General features: G+C 70.4%; 3 protein-coding genes across 3 annotated transcripts in view; 2 read left to right on the forward strand and 1 right to left on the reverse strand.

Moving 5' to 3' along the window:
• EMIHUDRAFT_223134 (hypothetical protein) overlaps nucleotides 1–4,922 on the forward strand; it is a gene marked incomplete at both ends in the record, with an annotated part of 7,141 nt that extends 2,219 nt beyond the window's left edge. Inside the window, 13 exons of the mRNA XM_005792313.1 lie at nucleotides 428–556; nucleotides 699–1,171; nucleotides 1,226–1,541; nucleotides 1,875–2,168; nucleotides 2,547–2,840; nucleotides 2,906–3,169; nucleotides 3,463–3,527; nucleotides 3,598–3,685; nucleotides 3,898–3,936; nucleotides 4,019–4,114; nucleotides 4,304–4,387; nucleotides 4,456–4,494; nucleotides 4,626–4,922. Coding sequence (XP_005792370.1) covers nucleotides 428–556; nucleotides 699–1,171; nucleotides 1,226–1,541; nucleotides 1,875–2,168; nucleotides 2,547–2,840; nucleotides 2,906–3,169; nucleotides 3,463–3,527; nucleotides 3,598–3,685; nucleotides 3,898–3,936; nucleotides 4,019–4,114; nucleotides 4,304–4,387; nucleotides 4,456–4,494; nucleotides 4,626–4,922 — 2,478 coding nt within the window. The remainder of the gene's footprint in view (nucleotides 1–427; nucleotides 557–698; nucleotides 1,172–1,225; nucleotides 1,542–1,874; nucleotides 2,169–2,546; nucleotides 2,841–2,905; nucleotides 3,170–3,462; nucleotides 3,528–3,597; nucleotides 3,686–3,897; nucleotides 3,937–4,018; nucleotides 4,115–4,303; nucleotides 4,388–4,455; nucleotides 4,495–4,625) is intronic.
• Nucleotides 4,923–5,096: 174 nt separating this feature from the next.
• EMIHUDRAFT_223135 (hypothetical protein) lies at nucleotides 5,097–6,155 on the forward strand (the record flags this gene model as incomplete). The annotated part of the gene is made up of 4 exons (XM_005792314.1): nucleotides 5,097–5,108; nucleotides 5,182–5,259; nucleotides 5,734–5,934; nucleotides 6,009–6,155. 4 exons carry the CDS (start codon nucleotides 5,097–5,099, stop codon nucleotides 6,153–6,155), a joined length of 438 nt encoding a protein of 145 aa, XP_005792371.1.
• Nucleotides 6,156–6,945: 790 nt separating this feature from the next.
• EMIHUDRAFT_361193 (hypothetical protein) lies at nucleotides 6,946–7,163 on the reverse strand (the record flags this gene model as incomplete). The annotated part of the gene is made up of 1 exon (XM_005792315.1): nucleotides 6,946–7,163. A coding segment is annotated over one exon (218 nt), but the record flags the coding sequence as incomplete, so codon positions are not given.
• Between the last annotated feature and the right edge of the window lie 3,263 nt (nucleotides 7,164–10,426).

Genomic DNA, 10,426 nt, shown 5'->3' on the forward strand with positions numbered 1-10,426 from the left:
GCACACCTCCACGCACCTGCTGCACCTCCACACACCTCCCCACACCTCCCCAGGACTGCCCACACCTCCCCACACCTCCCCACACCTCCCCACACCTCCCCACACCTCCCCACACCTCCCCACACCGCCCCACACCGCCCCACACCTCCCCACACCGCCCCACACCGCCCCACACCTCCCCGTACCTCCCCACACCTCCCCACACCTCCCCACACCTCCCCACACCTCCCCACACCTCCCCACACCTACCCACACCTACCCACACCTCCCCACACCTCCCCACACCTCCCCACGCCTCCCCGCACCTCCCCACACCTCCCCACATCTCCCCACATCTCCCCACATCTCCCCACATCTCCCCACACCTCCCCACACCTCCCCCAGGTGCGTCCTCTCGTTCGTCCACTCCGTCGTCGCCCTCTCGGAGCGCGCGGCCGCGCACGGCACGGCGAGCGGCGAGGAGGCGGCCAAAGGCGGCGGGGTGGAGCGCGCAAAGATCGTCATCGGGGGCGTGCACTTGTCGATGTCGGAGGCGGCGCGCGGCGAGATGCAGCTGGTGCGCTCCCTCGTCTCGACGTGTTGGGTCCCGCTCTGTACCTCCCTCGCGCTGGCGACGGCGCGCTTCTCTTCCGACGAGTCGCGTGACGTTCGTAGACACTTCCGAGACACTTCCGAGACACCTCCGAGACGCTTCCTAGGCGCGCTTCTCTTCCGACGAGGCGGTGCAGGCGACCCTCAAGGCCTTCCAGGCCTTCACGCACGCATGCGGCCGCCTCTCGATGCAGCAGCCGCGCGATGCGCTGCTGGCGGCGCTCTGCCGGTACGCGCTACCGCCGCGCGCGCGGCAGGAGCTGCAAGAGGCGTCGGCGCTCTCCTTCGCGCCGCCGGACGCGGCGTACGAGCCGCTGCCGCACACGTCCCTCTCCGCCAAGAACGTGCTCGCTCTCAAGGCCCTCTTCAACATCGCGCACTGCATGGGGTCGCTGCTCGGCTCGTCTTGGAACCTGGTCCTGCAGACCTTCGAGCAGCTCGACCGCATCATCCTCTCCTCCAAGCTCACCGCAGCCTCGCCGCAGTCCGCCGAGCGCGCGGCGGCGCTCGGCGGCGCCGACGCGGCGACGCAGGAGCTGGGCCTGCTGCACACGGCGCTGAGCAACCTCCGTTCGCGTCTGTGGCCGTCTGACCCTGACCCTGACCCGAACCCTAACCAGCGCTAGGCGCTGAGCAACCTCTTCGCGTCTGTGACCGTCGAGCTCGACGACGAGGCGCTCGGCCACTTCCTGACCGCTCTCTCGACGCAGTGCTTCGCGTCGCTCGCCCACGAGGCAACCTCCAAGGAGAAGCTCGCCGCGCCCGGCTCGGGGGCGGGTGGGACGGCGCAGCGACTCTTCGCCCTCACGCGGTTCGTCGAGACGGTGCTGTGCAACCTGCACCGCGCGCCTGCCCTGTGGCCGCTCGTGACGCAGCTGCTGCTGCCCGTGGCGAACCACAAGGTGCCGCGCATCCGCGTCGTCGGGATCGAGTCCCTAGAAGCGGAATACGTGTTCGTGTCTCCCAGCTAGCGCCCGAGAGGGCCACGTATTCCGCTGTATTCACCCGTAGTCCGCTGTATCACTGCATTCCTATCCGTTGTATTCACGCGGTGCTCTGAAGACGCTGCACAATACCGTATTCGCGCCCTGAGGTTGGCGTACTCAGCACGTAGGATCGAGTCACTCTCCAAGGTCGTTCTGAGCGTGCTGCAGTACGGGATGGCGCAGCGAGACGGCGACGCGGCCCCGCACGGGGGCGAGGCCGCCGCCGACGCGCCGGCGGCGGGAGGGCGCAGGGGGAGGCCCTTGTCTGCCGGCGCGGCGGGCGGGTGGGGGAGCCAGGGCGGCTGGGGCGGTGGGTGGGACAGGCACGTCCTTTCCCCGCTCGAGGAGCTGCAGCGCCGGTGCGCGCACCGCGAGACACAGGAGCGCGTGCTGCAGTGTGTCCACCAGCTGCTCCGCTCGTGCGGCGCCGGGCTGGTCGAGGGCTGGCTGCTCATCCTCTCTATCTTGTGGCGCGCCGCCACCAAGCCCGCGCTGCTGCCGCTGCTGCCGCTCGCGATCCGCTCTGTCCAGCTCATCGCCTCCGACTTCCTGCCCTCCCTGCCGCCGCCGTGCCTGCTCGCGTACGTCGAGGTAGCGGCGGCGTACGGCAACCAGGCGGACCATCTCAACGCCTCGCTCACCGCCATCGGCCTGCAGTGGACCATCTCCGACTTTCTGCTCGAGTACGCCGCCGACGAGGACCCGCCCGGCGCCTCGTCCGCCGCGGAGCCGACCGACGAGGAGGAGGAGGACGAGGAGGACGCCTTCCCCGCGCCTAGCGGGCGCGCCTCCCCTCCGCCACCGGCCGCCGCCGCGTCGGCGGCGTCGGCGTCGGCGGCGGAGTCGGCAGCGGCAGCGGCAGCGGCAGCGGCAGCGGGAGCGGCGGCGGCGGCGGCTGCCGGCAGTGCGAGCGACGCGGCGGCTGCGGCCGACCGCGGCGGCGGCGGCTCACCCGCGGGTGGCGACGAGGCGGAGCTGGCTGGGTCTGCGCTCGCTCCTGCGCCGCGGTACGGCGAACTGCGCGTCGAGGAGCCGGTCGAGTCGCACGAGCTGTGGTGCGCGATCGCGCGCCAGCTGAGGCGGCTTGCCGCTGACGAGCGGACCGAGGTGCGGACCTGCTCGCTGCACACGCTCACCTCCATCCTCACGTCGCACGGCGCGCAGCTGTCCGGCTCGACATGGGACTACGCGCTCTTCCGCGCGCTGCTGCCGATGATGCGCGAGGTGTGCGAGGCCGCCGCTGCGGCGTGCGCGACGCAGCAGGTTGCAACGCCGCAGTCGGCAGGAGGAGCTCATAGTCGGTGAATGAAAGGTCCATTCGTTCATAGGTTGCCAAGCCGCTCGGCAAGGAGGGCGGCGTCCCCGTGCTGATGCTCCTCCACCACTCCCGCGACACCGCCTCCAAGCAGTGGGACGAGACGTGGGTGCTGCTACTGCACTCGTCGACGCGTCTCTTCCGCGCCTTCCTCCCCACGCTGATGGCGCGGCCGCGCTTCTCCAAGGCGTGGGCGCGCCTGCTCGCCTTCTGCCGCACGTCGCTGCTCGCCGCCCGCCGCTCCGTCGAGGTTTCCAAGGCGGCGATCCACGCCCTGGTGCACGAGCTGCTCTGCTCCACCGTCGCCCTCAAGACCCCGCGCCGCGCCTCCTCCTCCCTCCTCGCCGCCGCCCGCTCCCCGCAGCGCGGCGGCGGCGAAGGCGGAGGTGGAGGCGGCGGAGGCTTTGGCGGCGGCGGCGGCCAGGGCGGCGCATCGAGCGGGGCGGCGGCGGGTGAGCCGGGCAGCCCTGCAGACCGAGCGCGGCCGAACGCGAGCGAGGCGGCGGCGACCCCGTGGGAGAGAGACGCTACGAGTGATTCTACCCAATGACGGCTTGGTTGATGACTCAGGCGCCGGCGACACCTCACGAGAGGCTGCCGATCGCGCTCTGGACCTCCGTGTGGGGGCTCATCGAGTCCGCCTCCTCCGAGACGGCCTGCTGTGAGTAGCAATGAACAGTCTTGACCCCTGTCAACCATCTACAGGAGCGCCTCCTCCGAGATGGCGGCCGACGCAGAGGCGTACGACGCCAACGCCGAGGCGCCGCGCGCGACGACCGACCACTCTCCACGGGTGCTGTTTGGTGCTCCTCCCACCGCCCGGCTGCTCTTCACAGGTGCTGCACGCGATGCTCGACGCGCTGCACGAGCTGTACACGCAGGCGCGCGGCCGGTGAGCGAACGGATCGAGGGCTGAATGAGCCTCGACGCGCTGCCCGAACCTCACGCACGCGATCTGGCGCGCGACTGTCCTCGCTTTACCAGTGCCCGAGCTCGCGCCCGCAGGCGCGCGACCGGTTCGAGGAGGCGGATGTCCTTCGGCTGGTGACCCTCTCGGCGAGGCTCGCAGGTCATCTCCCGGCCATGCCCAGGACACGTCCACGACGCGTCCGAGACGCGTCCACAGGCGAGGCTCGCGGTCCCTCCCGGCGCGTCGAGTGGCTGGGACCCGTACCGCCCGCCCGCCAAGCCGTCGCCGCTGCAGCTCTCCGCGCTCAAGCTGGTGCAGGGGCTCCCCCCCTTCCCGCCCGCCGTCCGCGCCGACAACCTGTGGCCCCTGCTGCTGCTGCACATCCTCAAGTTCGTCGCAATCGCGCCGGACGCCGCGGCGCCGCCGCCGGGGCAGCCGGCCGCCGCCGCGGCGGCGGCGGCCAAGCCGCGAGGAGTGCGGCACGTGGCGTGCTTCGCGGAGCACGCATACTCGCTGCTGCTGCAGCTGCTGACGAGCGGCGTGCCGCCGCTGGCCCAGCTGGAGGTTCTCGAGGACGCGTTGCAGGTCCTGCGGCTCGCACAAAGTGAGGACCCTCTCGGACCCTCTCGGACCATCTCGAGGACGTGCTGCAGGTCCTTCGCGCGATCCTCGAGCTCGCGCACTCGCCCGAGGTGCTGTGCTCCGCCCCCCCCCCCCCCCCTTCCCCCCTTCCCCTCCCCCGCATGAGGAGGAGGCGGCAGGAGAGCGCTGCTGTGCATCGGCACCCCACCTCTCGGCCGCACTCGCGCCCTCTCCACGGCAGGTGCTCTGCCCCGCGCTGCCAAAGGAGGTTGCAAGGACCTTCGTCGGCCTCACGCGCGCGGTGCTGCCAGCCCTCGCCCTCGCCTCCGCTGGTGAGACGCCGACCGCCGGCTCGGACGTGGCTACGCCCGCCGCGCACGACGAGATGATCCGAGCGATGTGGGCGCTGCTCTCGCCGCCGCCGCAGCGGGGTGGGGGGGCGGAGGCGGAGGCGGAGTACGCTGCGCGGGCGGGCGGGGGCAAGAGGACCCTCCTCCTGCCCACGGCGCCGGAGAAGGAAGGAGCGGGCGCCGCATAAGCTCTGCACACGTCTTCACACGCCGTCTGAGTGTGAATAGGCGCCCGGCGAGGAGGGGCTGGCGCGCGAGCTTGCGGTGCTGCAGGCGTGGCGAGATTAGCCGAGATCACCGGAGATGAGCGGCGGGGCAGCGTGGCGAGATCAGCCGAGATCAGCCGAGGTTGGCGGTGTTGCATGCGTGGCGGCGTGCCTGCCCTCCTTTCGGGAGGAGAGTCGTGTCCGTGTCCTGATCCCGCCTCCCGCCCGCTTGCCCGGGCAGGCTGCACGCGACGTGCTGCGCTCGCTGCCTCAGATGCGCGAAGGGGCGCGGGTCGAGCTGCTCGGCTTGTCGCACTCCGTGCTCACCCTGCCCGCGAGCAGCGCGCTCAAGCGGGACGCTTGCTGGCGCGAGGCGCGCGCTCGCTGCCCCCCCCCCCCCCCCTCTCCCCTTGTGCCGGCGAGGGGGAAGCGGGACAAGAGACCACGCCTCCACCGGTTTCCCACCCACTTGCCCACCAATTCCAGGTTTTTAACCCACCACCCACCGGACGAGTGGCCACGCACCACTACCGCCCAGGCGCTCGACTCCCTCTGCGAGGCCTCCGCTGGGCTCGGGCCCCTCGAGGGCGAGCCGACCTCCGACAGAGGCGGCGACCGAGGCGGGGGCGGTGGAGGCGGGGGCGGTGGAGGCGGGGGCGGCGGAGGCGGGGGCGGCGGAGGCGGCGGAGGCGGCGGGGCGGCTTCGGCGGGGCGAGCGTGCGGGCCGCACGGGTGGGAAGGCGGCGTGGAGGTGTCGAGGCTCGCGCTCCCGCTGCTGACCGACGCGGTGCAGGCGTCGCTGCGCGAGTGGTCGGCGGCCGCGCCTCCGCCGGCGCCGTCGAGCGAGGTGTCGGCCCGCGCGTCGCAGCTCTCTGCGATGCTCACGCGGCTGACCGACTTGCGGCTGCCGGTGGGGACGGCCCACCCGCCAGCCGCCGGCCAGGCCGCCGTGTCGCCGTCTGCGGCGCGGCGCCGCTCCGAGTGCGCTCACTTGGTGCCCCGCGCAGCGCCGGAGATGCGGTGTGGGTCGGGTCGGGGGTCGCCTCACGGGTGCGTGGCTATGAGCAGGTTGCGCTCGCCCCGGACCTGATCAACGCCATCGGCAGGCCGACGAGCGAGGACGGCGGCGCACTCGCGGGGCGCGAGGTGCAGCGGCTGCAGGAGGCGATCCGCGAGGCGCTGCAGCTGGTCTTTGCATCCCTGCCAAAGCCGTGAGGCGCCTCTCTAGCGGCGCGGGCGGCGGGAGGCACGACCGCTCCCACGTCCCACCGACGGCGCCGGTCGCGCGGCTCAGGGTGGGAGAAGGGATGGACGAGCGGGAGACTCGATGGTCGATCTTCGTCGAAGCTTATCACATTGGGGGGAGTTCGCGCGCCCGCGATCGCAAAAGAGGCCTGCTCTCGCGCGCCCGTTCGGCGCGGGTAGCGGCGGATATCGCACGCAGTGCAGGACACCGGATGTTGGTATATAAACTACGACGAGGCAGCAGGCACAGCGCGCACCCCGCCCCGCGATCTCAGATCTCAGAAAAGCCACACAGGTGCACAGCCGCGCTGAAAACAGATCAGTCTCGGGGGTCTGCCGCGGTGCGCCAGTGTGGCCCGGGCGGGCAGCTTTTGCGAGCCGTCGTGTGGGGTACACGGGAGGAAAAATTAATTCGTTCTCGGGTCCGTTGGCCTCTTTTGTGTAGAGAAGAATTTTGTACACCCGTCACCCGTCAAGACGCCTGCTGGGGGCAGCTTCGTAACGAAGCCGTCTGCTCCCCACTTGTCAACACGACTCACGAGCAGGCGCTGGCGCCATCAACGTTCCTTTAATTCGTTCTCGAACACGTCAGCTCTACCCCTCTTCAAGCATACGGCTCTACCAGGTACAAACCGTACACCCCAAGACACACCAACCGTACAGAAGGCTGCGCACATCGCGCGTAGCCGTAGGTATCCACATTCCTAAAAGGGAGAAAACGAATTCCCGCACGCTCTCACTCATGAACTCGAGCTTTCACCGACGAAGCTGCACGACGCGCTCCTCGACGGTGCCGGGCGTGTACAGGTGCACAATCTTCGCGACGCGGGTCTGCCCTGGGCGGTGCACACGTCCCTCGAGCTGCGCCTGCAGCGCTGCGTCGAGCTGCGGCTCGAGCACGAAGCACGTGTTGGCAGCGGTCAGCGTGAGGCCGGCGGCGAAGTTGCCTGTCTCGAGCAGCAAACCGCAGCACGTCGGCTCGTCACGAAAGAGGGACATCGCCGCCTCGCCGTCCTTGGCCCACACGAAGAATGGCACAGCCTGCACGCGGTCGAGAGGGAACTCCTCCGCCTCCTCCTCACCATCGAGCAGCACGAACACGCGCTGGTCGACCCACTCTCGGCCCGCCTCGTCGCGCCACGGCTGCTCAGCGAGGCCCGTCACCGTGCCGCGGGCGCCGGCGGCGGTGCTGACAATGACGCGCTCGTCGACCTCGATTGCGCGGTGATCTGCCCACTGCGCGTGCAGCGCGTCCGCGACGCGCTCAAGCAGCAGCTTCGACTGAGAGAAGACAAGGAACTTGTCGCTGTCCTCCTGGTCGGCGATGAGCTCGACGAGCTTCTTGATCTTCGGGGCGTCCGCGAACTGAGACGTCCAGTGGCCGGCCGCCGCGTCGAGGTGCGCCATGAAGGCGTGCGGCTCCATGCCGGGGAAGTTGACGAGCAAATCGTTCCACTCCTCGGTCGCGCGGGAGAGCGACATCGCCTCCGTCCTGGCATGCTGGTAGCCGAGGCGCCACCATCCGGTACCATCGCGCCGGTAGAGCGGTGTCAACTCGTCGATGTTGGACCGCCGGTTCTGACCGCTCTCGTATAGCTGCCGGTTCCCGCCAAAGCTCGCGCTGAGGGGCTGCAAGCTGCGTGCGAACCACTGCTCAGCGCAGCCCTTCGAGTGGAACCGCTCCGTCGCAAAGTGCTGACGCGCCGCCGCGCCGTTCTGCAGCCGCTTGGGCCAGCGGCAACGCCAGATGGACGCGGATGCCGTTGGAAGCACCTGCAGACAGCCGTCGCACAGGCTGTCGGCTCGCTCGCCAGATGGCAGCGACTCCAGGCGAAGCCCAAAGGCCATGCGCGCGCACGAGAGGTTGCAGAAGTGCATCTCGTCCTCCGCGTGCTCTGCCATGCACAGCGGGCATCTCACGCACGACGGGTCGACCGCAAAGTGCCTGAGCCTCTCGAGGCACGGGCGGCAGAAGAGGGAGTGGCCGCACGGCAGTGCCGCCAGCTGGCTCTCCTGCAGCTCCTCGCAGCACACGGAGCATTGCAGCCCCTCGCCCACATCGTATTTCTCGCGGGCAGCATCGCCGATGCCGTCGAGCGAGCCCGGTCGAATGAGATCCGCCTCTGCGAGTGGCCGCCGCGGGAACTCCTTCGACAGGATGCGCACATGGTCGAAGCCATCTTCGCATTGAGCGGTGCCGGCGTACCGCCCAAGCATGCCCTCCCGCGCCCGCGCGTCGGCGATGAACGAGTCGCACATGCTCACACGGAATCCCTCGAGCTCACACGGAGGCGGGCAGCTCTTGTCCAAAGCTGCCCAGGCGGCGTTGTCATCTAGCGCGCGCTCCGACGCCTCGTACGTGCCGCGGTCCACGAGCTCGCGCAGAAAACCAAGCTGCAGCCGGTTCCGGCAGCTGCTGTGGCGGCAAAAGAACTCCTCACCGCGCGCTTCGATGAAGAGGTCGCTGAGACACCGCTTGCAGTACGAGTGGCAGCACCCGTTGACGATCACGCGCGCGCGAGTCGAAGTGGCGGCGGGCTGGCCGAAGTCCACGCGGCACATCGAGCACACCTTGCCCTCATCGACGGCGCGCCGCTGCGCGTCAGACGAGAGGCCGCCGGTCACAGCGGCGAGTGTCACGAGGCGCGTGGGCACGAGCGAGCCGGCGGTGAGCCCGTCGGCCTTGCAAGTTTGAAGCATCGGCAACCGCGCAGCAACTTCGCCCGGCTCGACCGTGCACGCGTGCGAGCTCGCGAGCAGCAGCTCCTGCACCCGCCCCTTGGGCAAGTCCGGGAAATCGCCGTGCGGCGCACCCAAGCCCACGCTGAGCTCGCGCCGTGCAAGGTGCTCGAGGCAGCGAGTCACGACCTCTCCGTGGCCGGCATGGCCGGTGCTCGAGCACTCGAACGGGACCGGCACGTACGCGTGCTCCTTGCGCGGCAGAGGGATGAGCAAATTGCCCGAGAGCGCAAAACGCTGCGCGTGCGAGTGCCGCATCATCACGGGCGAGAGGGCTGTGACCGCGCGACGCAGCGCCGCATCGCGCGTCTGCGTGTCACCAAGCGCGCGTTGCACTGCCGTCCACCAATCGGGGCGAGCGGCGTCGCCGCCAACGCCCAGAAAGGCGAGCTGCCCCGCGAGCGCCGCGAGGTTGCCGTCAATCGCCGTGCCGGACAGGACCCACCTGTAGCGCGCGCCGAGCTGGCGAAGCTGCTTGCCGATTTTCGACGAGAGTGTGCGCAAATGCTGCGCGCTCTCGTCGACGACGAGCCGGTGCCAGCGTTGCCGCTTCAGCCGCGAGTCGACGAAGAAGTTCTCGAAGGTGGTGAGCACGACGTCGGCCTCGACGGCAAGCTCAAACTGCTTCATCTTCTTGTTGTGCACGCACACGCTGCGCGCAGAGACCCGGCGAGTCATGCTGCGCGCGCTCTCATCAACGCGTGGACGCGGCATGCGGGGCGTGAGTGGCGCGCACCGCAGACGCTCGACATCGGGCTGCGCCTTGGTGAGCTCACGCCGCCACTGCTCGAGCAGCGCCTTCTTCATGACAACGAGAGTAGCGCGGCACTCGCCGCTCGCCACGCGCTGCGCGAGCTGCGCCTTGTCGTCCGAGAGGACGAGCGCGGCGATGATCTGAGTCTTGCCGAAGCCCATCTCGTCGACGAGCGCCCCCCCACGCGTCGCGCCCGCCTCCTTCCCACGAGCCCAGCCGAGCGTCTGCAGCTGCACGGGATAGAGCTGCAGCTCCATCTCCGCCGGCTGCTCGGCCGTCGGATGACCCGTCGACTCGAGTGCGCGGAAGATGCCAGCATAAGTGTAGGCCGCCTCTCCGACCAACTCAGGCGAGCACTGCAGCACCTCCTCCGGCTTCAACAGAACGGTGTCCTGTGCGTCAGCCGCTCCGCCTCCAGCCGCACCGGCGGCGGTGCCTGCCCTCACGGCCGCTGCCGCCGCGGTCGCCGCGCCCTCCTCCACCTGAGGCGCCTCCGCAGCTGCCGCCGCCGCCGCCTCCTCCTCCATCGCGATCGCCGCTGTCCCGGCGCCTGCAGCCGCCGTATTGGCCGCCGGCTCGCCCTCGCCGCCGCCTCCCTCCGCCTCGCCCTCGCCGCCGCCGCCGTCCGCCTCGCCCTCGCCGCCGCCGCCTCCCGCCTCGCCCTCGCCGCCGCCGCCGTCCGCCTCGCCCTCGCCGCCGCCGCCGTCCGCCTCGCCCTCGCCCTCGTCGCCGCCGCCATCCGCCTCGC

This window comes from Emiliania huxleyi (genome assembly GCF_000372725.1).
Source record: "Emiliania huxleyi CCMP1516 unplaced genomic scaffold EMIHUscaffold_108, whole genome shotgun sequence".
Taxonomy (NCBI): domain Eukaryota; phylum Haptophyta; order Isochrysidales; family Noelaerhabdaceae; genus Emiliania; species Emiliania huxleyi.